The sequence below is a fragment of the Aotus nancymaae genome, unplaced genomic scaffold, assembly GCF_030222135.1.
Source record: "Aotus nancymaae isolate 86718 unplaced genomic scaffold, 86718_ANA_hifiasm-v0.15.2.pri h1tg000210l, whole genome shotgun sequence".
Lineage (NCBI taxonomy): Eukaryota > Metazoa > Chordata > Mammalia > Primates > Aotidae > Aotus > Aotus nancymaae.
Genome location: NW_026988625.1, coordinates 2658456 through 2675482, shown reverse-complemented (window position 1 = coordinate 2675482; position 17027 = coordinate 2658456). Strand labels below are relative to the sequence as shown.

Genomic DNA, 17027 nt, shown 5'->3' with positions numbered 1-17027 from the left:
CCCGTCTCTACTAAAAATACAAAATTAGTTGGGTGTGGTGGCGCATGCCTGTAATCCCAGCTATTCGGAAGGCTGAAGCAGGAGAATTGCTTGAACTTAGGAGATGGAGGTTGCAGTGAGCCAAGATGGCACCGCTGCACTCCAGCTTGGGCAACAGAGCAAGACTCTGTCTCAATAAAAAAGGAAAAAAAAAGGAAGAAGAAGAAAGGAGACTTGGGTAATAGGGTGATTTAAGTGGCATTAAGTAAACCCTGAAAATCTGAGGAGTGAGAGTCGAGGTACCTGAATGTTCATCAGAAACAGCTGATTTGGTGAGTCTCCTCAGAATGAAGATGGCGTCTGCTTCTCATCTCTGTAGCGGCCGCACCTAACACTAACACAGTACCTGGTCAGTAGGTACTCAATACCTAATATGGCAATGAACAGAGTAAAATTTTGCCAGTTCAATATTTTCATACCCACCAACTTCCGTCGTGTAATGTTACTTCTTTTGTTTACCGTAATGTTTTTGAAGTTCATCCCTACCTAGTTTTTTTTCCTTTGTATAACTGAGCAGCACTCCACGGTACTGTTATGCCACATGGGTCTATCCATTCTCTAGCTGATGGACACTTGGGTTGTTTCCACTTGTTGGCTGTAGTGAATGAGACTGCTGGGAACATTTATGTATATGTCTTTTTTTTTTTTATGAGACCAAATCTTGTTCTGTCGCCCAGGCTAGAGTGCAGTGGCGCGATATCGGCTCACCGCAACCTCTGCCTCCAGGGTTCAAGCGATTCACCTGCCTCAGCCTCCTGAGTAGCTGGGATGCAGGGGCCCGCCACCACATCCAGCTTTTTTATATAAATATATTTGGTAGAGACAGAGTTTCCCGATGTTGGCCAGGCTGATCTGGAACTCCTGACCTCAAGCGATCCGCCTGCCTTGGCCTCCCAAAGTGCTGGGATTACAGGCGTGAGCCACCATGCCCAGCCGGGGACACGTTTTTTGTTGTTGTTTGTTTTGTTTTTTTGAGACGGAGTCTCGCTCTGTCGCCCAGGCTGGAGTGCAGTGGCGCGATCTTGGCTCACTGCAACCTCTGCCTCCCATGTTGTTCAAGAGATTCTCTTCCCTCAGCCTCCCAAGTAGCTGGGACTACAGGCGTGTGCCATCACGACCGACTAATTTTTTGTATTTTAGTAGAGACGGAATTACACCGTGTTAGCCAGGATGGTCTCGATCTCCTGACCTCATGATCCACCCTCCTCCACCCCCCAACGTGCTGGGATTACATGCATGAGCCACTGTGACCAGCCTACACATCTTTTTTGAACACGTGCTTTTATTTCTTCTGGATAAATTTCTAGGGCTGGGATTCCTAGGTCAAATGGCTAATTTATGCTTAAGTTCTTTTTTTGACCTTTCTTATTAATAGAAAATATTATACTGATACATAATATTGGACCTATCGAGGAGGTACGTGTGATGTTTGGTTCAGCGCATCCAACATGTCATCATCAAGTCATGGTATCTGCGGTATGGCCTTGAGTATTCACCATTTCTATGTGTTGAGTATATTTCAAGTCCTCTCTTGTAGCTAGTTTGAAATATACTTTGGGAGGCCAAGGCCAAGAGGAAGCCAGGAAGGAAATATACATGAGAGGCCTGGAAGAGGCTCAGGACACTTGCAAAAGACAGGCTTCGAGCTCCCCAGGAACCAGTGCAAATACATTGTTGCTAACTACAGTCACTCTGCTCTGCTATCCAGCATTAGAACACATTCGTTGAATCTGTGAGGATTCATTGACCAACCTCTGTGCATTCCCTTCTCATACCTGGAGAAGGAGAGAGGAAGGAGGGACAGAAGCTGTGGTTGACTGAGTTAGGACCTCCCAGGGATGCCTGTGTCCCAGTCCCGGGACCTGTCCATGTGCTGTGTTGTGTGGCCACAGGGACTTTGCGGATGTGACAGTGTTAAGGAGCCTGAGGTGGAAGATGATCCTGGGTTATCCGCATGGGTCCAAGGTGGGGTTTTTATAAGGGAAAGAGGGAGGTAGGGGGGTCAGAGTGAGAGAAGGTGTGGGGGTGGAGGGAAAGAAAGGGAGAGAAGGAGGGAGGATGAGAGAAGACAGTGAGGCGAGGGGGAGAGAGAGTGGGAGAGAGATTTGAAGATGCTACTCTGGCATTGAAGTTGGAGGAAGGGGCCAGAAGCCCAGGTCATCCTCTGGAAGCTGAAAACATCCTGGAAGTGGATTTTCGCCAGAGCCCTCAGAAGGAGGCCGCCCCTGCTGCGTCCTGCTTTTAGCACTCTAGGATTCATTTTGGACTTCAGACCTTCAGACCTGGGAGAGAATCAGTGTGTGACGTTTTCAGCCACTAACTTAGGGGTCATTTGTGACAGCAGCCACCGGAAAGTCAAACAGCAGCCGTGAGAGAGACTCCCCAGGATGCCTGGAGGACCCCTCCCTGGCTCCACCCACGGAGACACAGGCCTGACCACTGCTGGTGCCCCCGTCCCTCTAACCCCTGCTGAGCAGGAACCATGCAGGAGGGGCTGGGCTGTGTTCCCTCCCCCACACCTTTCTCTCAGAGAGCAGCTGGAGCCCCAGACCCAGGGAGTCTCACAGAGAAAGTCTCAATGCAGGACCTGGTTTTCCACCTGAGGCCCAGGATCCAATGGAGAAGTGTTTCCCAAAAAGGATGCTTCCCCCAGGGAACAGCACTCACCGCAGGGCTAGGTTGGGGCTGGAGGGGAAGGAAGGGGAGGGGAAGGGAGGGACAGTGGGGGGGTGGGGGGTGGGGAGGATGGGGAGGGTTAACACCGGGAGAAATGCCTGATGTAGGGGCCGGTGGAGGGGATGGAGACAGCAAACCACCATGGCATGTATGTACCTATGCAGTAATCCTGCAGGATGCAGGATGTGCACATGTACCCCAGAGCCCAAAGTACAATTAAAAAAAAAAAAGGATGCTTCCTCCAAAGATGGCCAGTGACAGTGACATTCTGTGCCAAGCATCTGAGAAAATCTCCATGTCCTAGGGCTGCCAGGCAGATACCTGTGCACGTGTTGGAGCACAAATCCCATCGATAGCGAGGCCTTGGGTAAAACACATCCCCACTTTTAATTATGATGAGATAACTGGCCTCAGCCCTCAGCATGCAGAACACCAACTTCCCTTGAGCAAAGACTTGTTTAACCTCTTAGAAATAATGGAGCACCTATTACCCTTCTTGCACTGGTTCCTGGGTCGCTCAGAGCCTATCTTTTTACAAGTGTCCTGAGCCTCTTGTAGGCCTTTCATGTGTGTTTCCTTCCTGGCTTTCTCCTATTTTTCTCACACCTCTGAACCTGCTGTCAGGTGAAAAATCAAGGTGGGCCCAGAATTTAAGAGCTCATGAATCTGATGGTGTTTGGAGTGTCCGGGACAGTCTAGCTCTCAGTGGTGGGGAGTTGGGCAGAAAGGAAGGAGAACATTCTAGGGCCCAGGGCCAGAAGCAGAGGGGCTCCAGGCCCAGAGTAGGATTTCTAGGCTGAGGAAAGAGAGGCCGTGGGCAGGTAGAGGGTCCAGAGGGCGTATCTGGAGGCTCACCCAGAAATAACTCCCTCCAGAAAGCAGGCAGCGAGTCGGGAGTTGAGCTGCAAAGATGAAAGGGAGGAGGGAGAGAATGGAGGGACTGGTGTTGAGTGAGCAGACTCCTATCCTGGCCTATTTCCCCAGGAGACACCCCTTGGAGGCTGTGATCCTCTTCCCCAGGCTACTTTCCCACTGGTGCCAGGATGCCCCCAACTCCACACTGAGAATCCGGGAGAAGCATCAAATTATATGAGAGAAGAAATGCAGAGAGAGCAGGCTTTCTGGTTGACAAAGAGAATATTTATTGAGGGTTTACTGGGTACAGGAGGAAGCGTGGATGATTTGGGATGCAGGAAGAGACCCCTCCCCTGGGAACCTGCAGCTCCACGCCCCTGTGGGTGGGGTGAGGGTTGGGGGCCTAAGGACATCCTGCAGTGACCACTGTCTTGTCCACGGTGCTCCCCTCGTGCGTGACATGGCAGCTGTAGCTGCTGCGGGACCTCCACTGCTCGGGCGTCAGGCTCAGGTAGCTGCTGGCTGCATATCTGTTGTTGCTCTGTTTGGAGGGCGTGGTGGTCTCCACACCCTGGGTGATGGGGGTGCCATCTGCCTTCCAGGTCACCGTCAAGATTCCTGGATAGAAGTCATTCATAAGACACACCAGTGTGGCCTTGTTGGCTTGGAGCTCCTCAGAGGAGGGCGGGAACAGAGTGACCAAGGGGGTGGCCTTGGGCTGACCTGTGTGGACAGAGCGGGGTGAGAGAGGACAGAGGTAGTGTGGGGCGTCGTGGAGCGCGTCTCTCCATCTAAAGTCTCTGGGAGGGTTCATGGTGGGGCTGTCGGGTCCACCCTGGGCCTCTCCTTCCTTCCTCATCCCCCTCCTTTCCACTGGAGCCCTCTGGAGAGCAGACAGCCCTGTACCTTCCTAGGAGCCCTTCCCAAGTCACCTTTCCCTGGTGCCCTGGCCCAGCCCTTCCTCTGCAGCCTCAGTTTCCCCATGTGTACTCAGGGCAGGCTGCTCCCTCCTTCCTGGTTTCTGGAGTCTGAGTTTGGAATCTAGGGGTCCCCCAGACAGCACACAAAACCATTTGTCAGGGTGTGGGGAGGCCCAAGCCTGGCATGGCCTAGAGCTTCCTGTCCCCTGGGACACCAGGCTGTGCCCCAGCCTGGCCCACGCAGCTCTGTTGGTGAAGCGTGGGCTCCACACACACACGCTCTGGGGCTCTGCCATCTCCCTGTCCCCACCAGCCCGACCACAGGACCCTTCACATTGGCTATGTTCTTGGGGCTGCTCCCCCAGACTTTGGGGCACTGCAGCCCCCATGCCCACCCCAGCAACTTCTGATGCCCCTGGACTTCACCTGGTGGCCGTGGAGTTCTCTGCACCCCATTTAGTCCCCCTAGTTTCCTCCTGGTTCTAAGGTGCCCTTCCTCAAATGAAGATGGGAAGCCGACCCGTGAACAGAGAGACTCCGGGCCCCCGGGGTGACGGGGCTCCAGAGACAGACACATCTCTGCCCTAAGAGACCCTCTCCTTTCTGGTGACCATCCTGGGAGGGCTGGGCTCTGGCACCTCACCCCGTCTCATCCATCCCTCTTTGTCCTCCTGTCCTCATGACCCAGCACAGGCCAAAGAGCTGCAGCCTAGACCCAGAGCCATCTCTGTGCCCTCCATTGGTCTCCCCTTGGGGTGAGCTCTGTGTCCACAGACCCCTGTGTGGCCTTCACAGGCTGGATGGGCATCCAGCCCTTAGCCTAGACCCTGGGGTCCTGGGAACTGTCTCTAAGGCCGCTGCAGGGCCCTCGTTAGAACCAGCCTCTGTCCCTCACTCAGACCTCTGGCCTGGAAGAGGGGAGGAGCCTGACCCTGCCTAATCCCAGCCCAGGCCCCGCGACCAGGCTGCATCCCGCTGTTGGAAACCTGAAGGTGTCTGCTCCCACTGTGGGGCCCTTCCTGCCAGTTACCCCAAGACTAGCCTACTTCCCCCAGACCCCATGGAGAAAGGAAAGGTTCAGTGCTTAAGGCTGGGAGGCAGAGGGGAAGAAGCCCCAGAGAGAGAACACAGATTTCCAGAGACAGGAGAGGGTGGGACAGTCTGGGGAAGGTTATGGGAGCCACTTACCTAAAACGCTGAGCTGGGTCCCACTGCCAAACACGTGCCTCAGTGAATTCTGCTTGGATTGAACATCCCGAGGCCAACACCTGGGGCCAGCCCAGGAGCCGTGCTGGAGCAGAAACCTGCTGGGTGTGAGGGGCACAGGGCTGCCGCATGCAGGCTGGGACCTGGGCACAGGGCAGGGGGTAGCCAGTCTCCCAGTGGTATCTCTGTGCCTGTCCCCTGTCTGAGGCAGGTGCTGCCCACAGCCTTGGGGTCACCCTAGTGTGTATTCCCTTCTCTGAAGCCGTTGGTGCTGATGGCAACACTGGGCCCCGTAGGTTCCAGCAACTCCCTAAGTGACACATCCCCTCAGACAGCTGTGCAGTGTGGCTGAGGAGTCCTGAGCTGGCTCGGAACTGTCCAACCTCACTTGGCCTCATTTTAAGGGAGTCTGAAATTCACCACAAGTGTCGCCAGTCAAGCCAGGCTAACTTCCTCCCTGGACCAGGACACTGAGTCATTCCTGACTCAGGAGGAGAGTCCTGTGGAGATGCAGCCCAGTCTCACTTTGTTCATAAAGCCTTTCCGATCTCTCAGATCATTCATTCTGTCCGTCCATCCATAAATCCATCCTGTCTGCCAGGCACTGTTTCGTGTGCTGGGGACATGGTGTGATCCCCTAGGCTCTCACACTCATCTCTCTCACGTCTTGGCTAACAAGGCCCTCCTCATGGTCATGTCCAAGGTCCTTCTGCTGTACTTGTGTCTCTGCTGGATGTGACATGGGGCTGGTCCCTCTTTCCAGTGACCCTTTGGGGGAAAAGACTCCCCTTTCCTCTTCCTCTGGCATCCGTTTCTTCGTGGCCCATGCCTGGCTGCTGACTCCCCAGACCCCCACCCAAACCTCTTTCTTGGCCATCTTCACACTCTGTGGACCCCTACTACTGCCCACGTGGTACGGCTGGAGCCTATCCCAGCTCCAAACCCTCCCAGCTCCACCTCAATTGCCTGCTGACCATGCCCAGTGGGCTACCCAACAGGAGTCTCAAACTATTCACCTCCAGAGGAAATGATCACCTTCCCCAGCTCAGCTCATTTTCCGTCTTCATCTTATCACCGTGACCCTGGGCTCTCTCAATCCCTCAGCCAGAAACCTGGAGTCACTGGACTCAGTCACCTCGCCTCCAACACTGAAATGGCTTCTACATACTGCATTCTTAGATACTACATCTAGACATTCCTTTTCTTGGAGACAGTCTTGGCCTGTCACCCAGGCTGGTATGAACTCGGTTCACTGCAACCTCTGCCTTCCGGGTTCTAGGCGATTCTTCTGTCTCAGCCTCTGGAGTAGCTGTATAGCTGGGATTACCGCCATGAGCCACACCCAGCTAAATTTTTTTTTTTTTTCGAGATGGAGTCTCGCTCTGTCACCTAGGCTGGAGTGCAGTGGCGCGATCTCGGCTCACTGCAACCTCCGCCCCATTGGTTCCAGCGATTCTCCTGCCTCAGCCTCCCAAGTAGCTGGGACTACAGGCGTGTGCCACCACATGCGGCTAATTTTTGTATTTTTTAGTAGAGACAGGTTTCACCATATTGCCTGACCTCGTGATCTGCCCACCTTGGCCTCCCAAAGGTTTGATTACAGGCCTGAGCCACCACGCCCAGCCCTAACTTTTTTTTTTTTGAGACAAAGTCTTGCTCTGTTGCCCAGGCTGGAGTGCAGTGGCGCAATCTCGGCTCACTACAACCTCTGCCTATGGGTTCACGTGATTCTCCTGTCTCAGCCTCCTGAGTAGCTGGGACTACAGGCAAGTGCCACCATGCCTAGCTAATTTTTGTATTTTTAGTAGAGACAGAGTTTCACCACATTAGCCAGAATGGTCTCGACCTCCTGGCCTCGTGATTCGCCTGCCTCGGACCCTCAAAGTGCTGGGATTATAGGCATGGCCACCGTGCCCAGCCCTTAATTTTGTATTTTGGGTAGAGATGGGGTTTTACCATGTTGGCCAGCCTGGTCTCGAACTCCTGACCTTAGGTGATCCACCCACCTCCACCTCCCAGAGTGCTGAGATTAGAGGTGTGAGTCACAGTGCCCAGTGACATTCCTTTTTAAAGCTAAAAGGAGGTTCAACATTGGCCTTGGTGCCTCATACCTGAAATTCCAGCACTTTGGTTTGAACCTGGGAGGCGGAGATTGCAGTGAGCCAAGATCAAGCTATTGCACTCCAGCCTGGAGGACAAGAGCGAGACTTCGTCTCAAAAGCAAAAACAAACAAACAAAAAGTCTCAACATAATTAAGAAACAATAGTTGGAGGCAGTGGCTCATGCCTGTAATCCCAGCACTTTCGGAGGCCGAGGTGAGTAGATCACGAGGTCAAGAGTTCAAAATCAGCCTGGCCGAAATGGCAAAACACCGTCTCTAAAAATACAAAACTTAGCCATGTGTGGTGGCGGGTGCCTGTAATCCCAGCTACTTGGGAGGCTGAGGCAGGAGAATCGCTTGAACCCGGGAGGCGGAGGTTGCAATGAGCCGAGATTGCGCCACTGCACTCCAGCCTGGGTGATAGAGCAAGACTCCATCTCAAAAAACAAAAAAGAGAAGTATAATATTGATCTCTCCGTCTCTCTCCTGCTACTGCTCCATAGAGTCCCATTTCCTTTTTTATAATTGTGGTAAAACTTACATAGCACAAATATTTCCACTTTAACCATTTTTAAACGTACAGCTCTATGGCACTAAGTACATTCACACTGTTGTGCCACCATCGCCACCATCGTCTCCAGAACACTTTCCTCTTCCCAAACAGAAACTCCATACCCATTAAGCTACAGCCCCCGTTCTTCCCTCTCCTTCGCCCTGCTAACTTCAGATCTACTTTTTGTCTGTGTGAATTTGCCTGTTCTAGGTACCTCATAAAAGTGGAATCAAATGGCATTTGTCCTTTTGTGTCTGGCTTATTTCACCTAGCATAATGTCTTCAGGTTTCATCCATGTTGTAGAAGATTTTTGAAATTAATTTAAAGATAATTAACAATTAAAACCTATTGGCCGGGCGAGGTGGCTCACACCTGTAATCCTAGCACTTTGGGAGGCCAAGGTGATCGGATCACCTGAGGTCAGGAGGTCGAGACCATCCTGGCTAACATGGTGAAACCCCCGTCTCTACTAAAAATACAAAAATTAGGTGGGGGTACTGGGGGATACATGTAATCCCAGCTGAGGCAGGAGAATCACTTGAACCCAGGAGGCAGAGGTTGCAGTGAGCCGCACTCCAGCCTGGGCAACAAGAGCAAGACTCCATCTCAAAAAAAAAAACAAAACTATTAAGACCTATTAAAAGTAGTACAGGCCAGGCACACACCTGGAATCCCAGCACTTTGGGAGACCATGGTGGATGGATGACTTGAGCCCAGGGGTTCTCAAGACCAGCCTGGGCAACATGGCGAAACCCCATCTCTACAAAAATTATCCAGGTGTGGTAGAGCATGCTTGTAGTCCCTGAGGCAGGGATATTGCCTGAGCCCAGGAGTTGGAGGCCAGCCTGGGCAACATAGAGAGACCCCCCCATCTCTAAAAAAATAAAATAAAATAAATTTAAAACTAAATATAAAAAGTGGTACACAATCTATTTCTTAAAAACAATGAAAATATCTTTTAATAAGCTATGAATAGAAGAGATATTTACTTGATAGGAGATATTTACCAGAATTTGACAATAATCAGTCTTTTTTTTTTTTTTTTTTTTGAGACAGGGTCTCCCTCTGTCACCCAGGCTGGAGTGCAGTGGTGGGATCTCAGCTCACTGCAACCTCAACCTCCCAGGCTTAAGCAAGCATCTCACCTCAGCCTCCTAAGTAGCTGGGACTATAGGCAAGTGCCACCACGATTAACTAATTTGTATATATTTTTTAGAAATGGGGTCTTGCTATGTTGCTCAGGCTGATCTCAAACTCGTGGGCTCAAACAATCCTGCCTCAGTCTCCCAAAGTTGTATAAAATTATTAGAAGCATGAGTCACTGCACCCCACCCATAGTATTTCTATAAGATATCTAAAAATTGGCAGGTGTGGTGGCTCACGCCTGTAATCCCAGCACTTTGGGATGCCGAGGAGGGTAGATCACCTGAGGTAAGGAGTTCGAGACCAGCCTGACCAATATGAAGAGACCCCGTCTCCACTAAACATACAAAATTAGCTGGGCATGGTTGCACATGCCTGTAATCCCAGCTACTTGAGAGAGTGAGGCAGGAGAATCGCTTGAACCCGGGAAGGCGGAGATTGCAGTGAGCCAAGATCACGCCACTGCACTCCAGCCTGGGCAACAAGAGTGAAACTCAGTCTCAAAAATATATATATTTCTAAATATTATAATATAAAAACTTATATTAATATCCCCCAACATAACACCATTTTTATTATCTGTGTCTCCCTCCACCTGTCACCGTCCCTTGTGGGGACCCCTCTGGCCTTCCCCAACCCAGTCCCTGTTCTGCAGGCATCACCCTGCAGGTGGCTGTTGCCTCACCCAGTCCCCAATCCTTGTACACTTGAATTGGGTTGAGTCTAGATCCTCTATCCTCTGGGACCTCAGACCCAGCAAGAGCCTGACCCTGATGGGAACTCCTTGCCCAGAAGTCCCTGCAGGACACAGAGACCTGGTCCCGGCCTGCCACCCACAGGTGCTGACCCTGCCTCCATGGCTGGGCTCCTGGCGTGGGTCAGGTCAGCTCCCGCTGCTGGCACTCTCACCAAGGCCACCCCAGCATCGTCTGGGCGAGTGAGAGGCTGAAGGCCCTCACCAGTCAGGACCCCTCAGTTTGCAGAAGGGGAAACTCAGGTCAGGTACAGTGGCTCATGCCTGTAATCCCAGCACTTTGGGAGGCCAAGGAGGTGGATCGCCTGAGGTCATGAGTTCAAGACCAGCCTGGCCAACATGGTAAAATCCCATCTCTAATAAAAAAGTACAAAAAATTAGCCTGGTGTGGTGGCGGGCGCCTATAATCCCAGCCACTCGGGAGGCTCAGGCAGGAGCATCACTTGAACCCAGGAGTCGGCAGTTGCAGTGAGCCAAAATCACGCAAATGCACTCCAGCCTGGGTAACAAGAGTGAAACTCTGAATCAAGGGAGGGAGAAAAGGGAAACTCAGGCTCCAGAGTTGCACATGTCAGCTCCATCAGCTTAGAGGATGGGACAGGGGAGAGCTGGAGGCTGTCCAACTTGGGCCTTAGAATCTGTGCCCGTGGGCAGAGTGACTTGAGTGGGTCGCCTTGCCTCTCTGGCCTCTATCCCCATCTGCACAATGGGGATCACAGCGGGACCTGCCTATTGGGCCACAGAGAGGGTGGTTCTGCCTCTAAAATAATTATGGGGTGTAACATGCACCAGTGATGAACAGGCTGTTGTGTCCCAGATGGTCATAAATGAACCCAGATGCTCGGTGCTTTGTCCGGGGACCTCCCACCACACGAAGAGGCAGCAAGGGCTGAGGTCACACGGGGAGATGTGGCATCCCCAGACCCTCCCCTGTGCTTTTCCTTTGGAGGCACCTGCACCCTGGAGAAGCTTGGATCTTCTAGGGGCTGGTCCCAGAAGGCGATGCTGGCTGAGTTCTAGTGACCCAGGGACTCCAGGAAAGGCCCCCCACACATCAGCTGGAGCTCCAGAGAGTGGCCCTGCCCAGTGAGAGTGGGAGTGCACAGGCAACGTAGGCCAGGGGGAAAGGAGGAGGTGGGGAATATGTCTGGGCACCCTTCAGGGACAGCGACCACCATTCCCTGTGGACATCCTGCCCCTGCCTCCATTCTTGCCCTACCCCAAGGACTAGGGGGAGGTGAGGGAGACATTGGCCTTGGTGCCAAATGTAAGGGGGGGAGGGGGGTGCAGAGAAATCTCAGGAATCAAGACAAATAATATTTTAATATGACATTAAGCAATAAAAATTAATTCAAAGAAATCCATCATGGACAAAATATCAACCCTTTAGTTAAAGCCAGTGTCAGGCTGGGCATGGTGGCTCATGACCGTAATCCCAGCACTTTGGGAGGCCGAGGCAGGTGGATCACCTAAGGTCGGGAGTTCAAGACCAGCCTGAACAACATGGAGAAACTCCGTGTCTACTAAAAATACAAAATTAGCAGGGCGTAGAGGTGCATGCCTGTAATTCCAGCTACTCAGGAGGCTGAGGGAGGAGAATCACTTCAACCGGGGAGGCGGAGGTTGCAGTGAGCCATTGCAGATCGCGTCATTGCACTCCAGCCTGGGCAACAAGATCAAAACTCCATCTCAAAAAAAAATAAAACGCAAGTGTCTCTCTGGCTCCCCTCCAGGGGTTAACCTTCCTCCTCACCTCTCTGGCTTGTCTCTCCTTGGTCACACTTTCCTGTCTCTGCCGCCCCCACAACATCCCCTGGAATTGCTCGCCCCTTACCTGCCCCACCGGGTCCTCAGGCTGGACCGGCTGCTTCCTCCAGGGGCTCCAGGGCCCAGGGTCCGGCTCTGCAGTGCAGCCATTGGGTGCAGCAGGCCATGGGTTACCACAGCCAGACCCAGCAGCAGCAGGGGCCAGCGCTGCCTGGGGTCGGCGCCTGGCTCACCAGGGGCCTCACGGCCCCCCTGGCCTGTCCCAGGCCTCATCGGCCCTCAGGGTCAGAGGCCCTGTGGCCTGACTTGCAGCGTGGCCTCCCTGGAGAGTGGTGCCCTGGTCCCTCTCGCTGGCAGCAGCTGTCCCAGTGCACCCAACCCATGTGGCCCCATCCTCATCCTCCGATCCCTGCCCCCAGACCAGCCCCTTCCAGGGTCCATGGCCGTTACCCCTGAGTACAGAGGCACATCTGCCAACCGCCCTGCTGTGGTCAGATCCAGGGCTTAACTGCCTCTCACCACAGCTGTTAGCTTGGCCTTGCCCCTGGGGCCCTGGGTGCTTTGTTCAGGGACCTCCCACCAGAGGCAGAGTGGTGGCAAGGGCTGAGGTCACACAGGGAAGTGGGCTGCACCACGGCCCCCCAAGACCCTCCCCTAGGCCTTTCCTTTGGAGGCACCTGCACCCTGGATGGACTTGGGTCCTGGTCCCAGGAGGTGATGCACCTGACTTTCCTCCTTCCCCACTTCCTCTAGGGCATACTGAGTCTGTGGAGCATCTCCCTAGGGTCCAAAGAGCTGCCCAGTAGGAGTCCCCCAGGGCTTGAGCTCAGGGGGCTGGGGTGGGCTCTTCCAGCAGCCCTGGAGGGAGGGGTGGTGAGGGAGGAGGAAACAGGTTTGAGTTTATCCAGAAGCCACTCACGATTCAAGTCCAGGAATCAGGAGATAAGAATGAAAATGATGGTTAATGCACCATGTTTAGCACCTCACAGACCTCACATCACACAGACACACACACACACACACACAGACACACAAACACAGATACACATACACAGAGACACACAAACACAGAGACACACACACACAGAGACACACACACACAGACACACACAGAGACACACACACAGAGACACACACAGACACACACAAAGACACACGTACAGAGACATAGATACACAGAGACACACAGAGACACACATACACAGAGACACGCAAACACAGAGACACACACACAGACACACAGAGACACACACAGAGACACACATACAGAGACACAGATACACAGAGACACACACATCGACACACACACAGACACACAGAGACACATAGAAACACATCATAAACATAGAAACACCACCCCGCTTTCTAAAGGTATAATTGACAAATTGTATATATTTACCATATACAATGTGACGTTTTGTCACACTGTAAGATTATTAAATCAGGCTGATTCCCACGGCTGTCACCTCACAGACTTGTGCTTTTGTAGTGAGAACATGGAAGATCTAATCTTAGCAATTTTCCAGCTTATAATACATTATTATTATTATTTATTCTTTTTTTTGAGATGGAGTCTTGCTGTGTCACCAGACTGGAGTGCAGTGGCATGATCTCAGCTCACTGCAGCCTCTGCCTCCCTGGTTCAAGTGATTCTCCTGCCTCAGCCTCTCGGATAGCTGGAACTACAGGTGCGGGCTACCATGCTCAGCTAATTTTTGTATTTTTTTTTTTTTTTGAGACAGAGTTTCACTCTCGTTGCCCAGGCTGGAGTACAGTGGTGCCATCTTAGCTCACTGCCACTCCGCCTCCCAGGTTCAAGTGATTATCCTGCCTCAGCCTCCCAAGTAGCTGGGATTACAGGCACACACACCACCACACCTGGCTAATTTCGTATTTTTTTTTTTTTTTTTTTTTTTTTTTTTTTTTTTTTGAGACGGAGTTTCGCTCTTGATACCCAGGCTGGAGTGCAATGGCGCGATCTCGGCTCACCGCAACCTCCGCCTCCTGGGTTCAGGCAATTCTCCTGCCTCAGCCTCCTGAGTAGCTGGGATTACAGGCACGCGCCACCGTGCCCAGCTAATTTTTTGTATTAGTAGAGACGGGGTTTCACCATGTTGACCAGGATGGTCTCGATCTCTTGACCTCGTGATCCACCCGCCTCGGCCTCCCAAAGTGCTGGGATTACAGGCATGAGCCACCATGCCCGGCCCATCTTGACCATTTTTAAGTGCACAGTTCAGCTGTATTAACTACATTCACAGTGTCGTGCAACTATCACCACCATCCATCTTCAGATCACTTACTTTTTTTTTTTTTGAGATGGGGTTTCACTCTTGTTGCCCAGGCTGGAGTGCAATGGCACAATCTCGGCTCACTGCAGCCTCTGCCTCCCGGGTTCAAGTGAGTCTCCTGCCTCCGCCTTCTGGCTAGCTGGATCTACAGGTGCCTGCCATCATGCCTGGCTAATTTTTGGGGTTTTTAATAGAGATGGGGTTTCACCATGTTGACCAGGCTGGTCTCAGACTTTTGACCTCAGGCGATCTGCCCACCTCAGCCTCCTAAAGTGCTGGAATTACAGGCGTGAGCCACCGCACACAGCCGATTATCATTATCATTATCATTATCATTTTCATTACCAGCTGGCCCAGCTGGTGTGGCCTGGAAAATGGTGTTAATCATCATGAAATAAATAAATCCTTGATGATACTGAGCTTCAACAGCCACGCTTCACATTTTGCACTGCAACTCATAAAGGGTGTGAAATTCATTCCAATAGCTGCAACCAGCTATTGAAGTGAGGCAGCCTAGAGCCGACTCCAGCTGGAGAGCGAGCCGTTCAAGGGGAGGGATGGTGAGGGTTCCTGGAATGTTGCTTCAGTTATCTAAACGCATAGATATACTCTGGGTAATGATGGAAGATCTGCTTCTTGCTGGAAGTTTGGATGGAAAATCTTTTGAAAAGTGCTGTCCTGGGACACCTGGCCCAGTTGTCAAATCCGCTCTTGCATTTCCCCAGTGGCTGATCTGCTGTCATGTTTGAAGCCACCCTTTCCCTTAGGTCCTCTGTATCCCTGTCTGCACCGCCGGGTGTGTCCCTGGGGGCAGTGCCATCTGATGGCTTGTCCAGCTCTGTCAGGCTCTCTCCAGCTTCCCCCGAGTTTTTTTTTTTTTTTTTTTTTTTTTTTTTTTTTTTTACGGAGACTTGCTCTTGTCACCCAGGCTGGAGTGCAATGGCATGATTTTGGCTCACTGCACCCTCTGCCTCCAGGGTTCAAGTGATATCTTGCCTCAGCTTCCATGTAGCTGGTATTACAGGTGCCCGCTACCACACCCGGCTAATTTTTGTATTTTTAGTAGAGACAGGGTTTTGCCATGTTGGTCAGGCTGGTCTCGAACTCCTGACCTTGTGATCCACCCACCTTGGCCTCCCAAAGTGCTGGGATTATAGGCATGAGCCACAGTGCCTGGCCAATAGTTTTGCTTTTTTATTTTTTATTTTTATTTTTTGAGACGGAGTCTCGCTCTGTCATCCAGGCTACAGTGCAGTGGCACGATCTCAGCTCACTGCAACCTCCGCCTCCCAAGTTCAAGCGATTATCCTGTCTTAGCCTCCTGAGTAGCTGGGATTACAGGTGTCCACCACAATGACCAGCTAATTTTTTTTGTATTTTTAGTAGAGACAGGGTTTCACCATGTTGGTCAGGCTGGTCTCGAACTCCTGACCCCAGGTGATCCACCCACCTTGGCCTCCCAAAGTGCTGGGATTACAGGTGTGAGCCACTGTGCCTGGCCACTTCCCCCAAGTTGAGTTTCCTGGGTGCCACATGCCCGTCCTGGAGTTGGGCTATCTTGCACATCCCCTTGGCATCTAGCCAGCCATGGTTGTGGAATGCCATAACAGACAGACAGACAGACAGACAGGAAGACTTCACCTTATCTCATGGAGATCATGAGAGCCACAGTGAGGTCAGGCTGTATGGACTGATGTTCAGATCCCAGCGTCCCACAAACACTGACTGAGAGTCCCCTGAGGGCCAAAGGCTGCATCCCAGAGAGCTCACGGTCCTCGGGGAGATGGGCAAGGCGCTGAGCAGTAATGGCATGTGGACGCCAAGAAACACTGATGCAGGTACAGGGGAGGCCCCTGAGAGGCCCCTGGTCCAGTCCAGCTTCTCCCCAGTTGGGAGGGTTAGCCCACCGCTGCCCCTGACTCTGGCTTCTGTCACCTTGAGGGCTGGAGCAACATCTATCCTGGGGCTGGCCTGAAGCTGCTCCCTCCCCAGCACACCTCTTGAGTGTGACGCTCATCATTGCCTGGGACTCAGAAACTGTGGTTCCCCCAAGGACAGCCCCAGGTCTTGGGAGAAGGGACTGTTTTTAAATGTAGTGTCCCCGCCGCTCCCTTTCGCCCCCGCCTGACCCTGCACTTGCCACGGCCTCTAGACAGAGGCAGCCTCAGACTGCATGTTTCTGTGGTGGGAAATCTGGGTCCAGCTGATACTGGGAACCCTCGAGGGCTGGGCGGGGCCTCTTCAGCAGGTGTAGCTGCAGCTCTAACCACCCAGGCCCACTTCGCCCCTTCCTGGACTGAGACGTGTGAGGGCTGGATGCAGGCCTGGGCAGGGGAGGCTTCGTCCTGCTGTCCTGCTCAGTGGCCTCCCTTTTTAGGATTCCTGGTGCCTCTGCAGAGCCCTCTGGGTCCTGCCTGGCCCGCCTCTCTCAGAGCACAGGTGAGTGCCCCATTCAATTACCTCTATGTGGTGGGCTCATCATTGTTCAGTTTTAAATGTTACCTAATTTTGGCTGGGCGCGGTGGCTCACGCCTGTAATCCCAACACCTTGGGAGGCCAAGGTGGGCAGTTCACGAGACCAGCCTGACCAATATTGAGAAACCCTGTCTCTACTAAAAATACAAATTAGCCAGGTGTGCTGGCAGGCACCTGTAATCCTAGCTACTCTGGAGGCTGAGGCAGGAGAATTGCTTGAACTTGGGAGGTGGAGGTTGCAGCCA

At 52.5% G+C, this 17027-nt stretch overlaps 1 protein-coding gene across 3 annotated transcripts; it reads right to left on the bottom strand.

The window, feature by feature from the left end:
• Positions 1-3833: 3833 nt before the first annotated feature.
• Positions 3834-12419, bottom strand: LOC105718445 (immunoglobulin lambda-like polypeptide 1). Of its 3 annotated transcripts, none has more exons than XM_012454103.2 (3): positions 12084-12419; positions 5679-5797; positions 3834-4293 (listed from the first exon to the last, which is right to left on the bottom strand). In XM_012454103.2, the coding sequence occupies exons 1-3, from the start codon at positions 12287-12289 to the stop codon at positions 3974-3976; spliced, it is 645 nt and encodes a 214-aa protein (XP_012309526.1). In that variant the 5' UTR covers positions 12290-12419; the 3' UTR covers positions 3834-3973. The 3 variants fall into 3 exon arrangements, with proteins under 3 accessions (XP_012309526.1, XP_012309527.1, XP_021529601.1); XM_012454104.2 differs by having other exon boundaries at positions 5679-5794; XM_021673926.2 differs by having other exon boundaries at positions 3840-4188.
• Positions 12420-17027: the final 4608 nt, after the last annotated feature.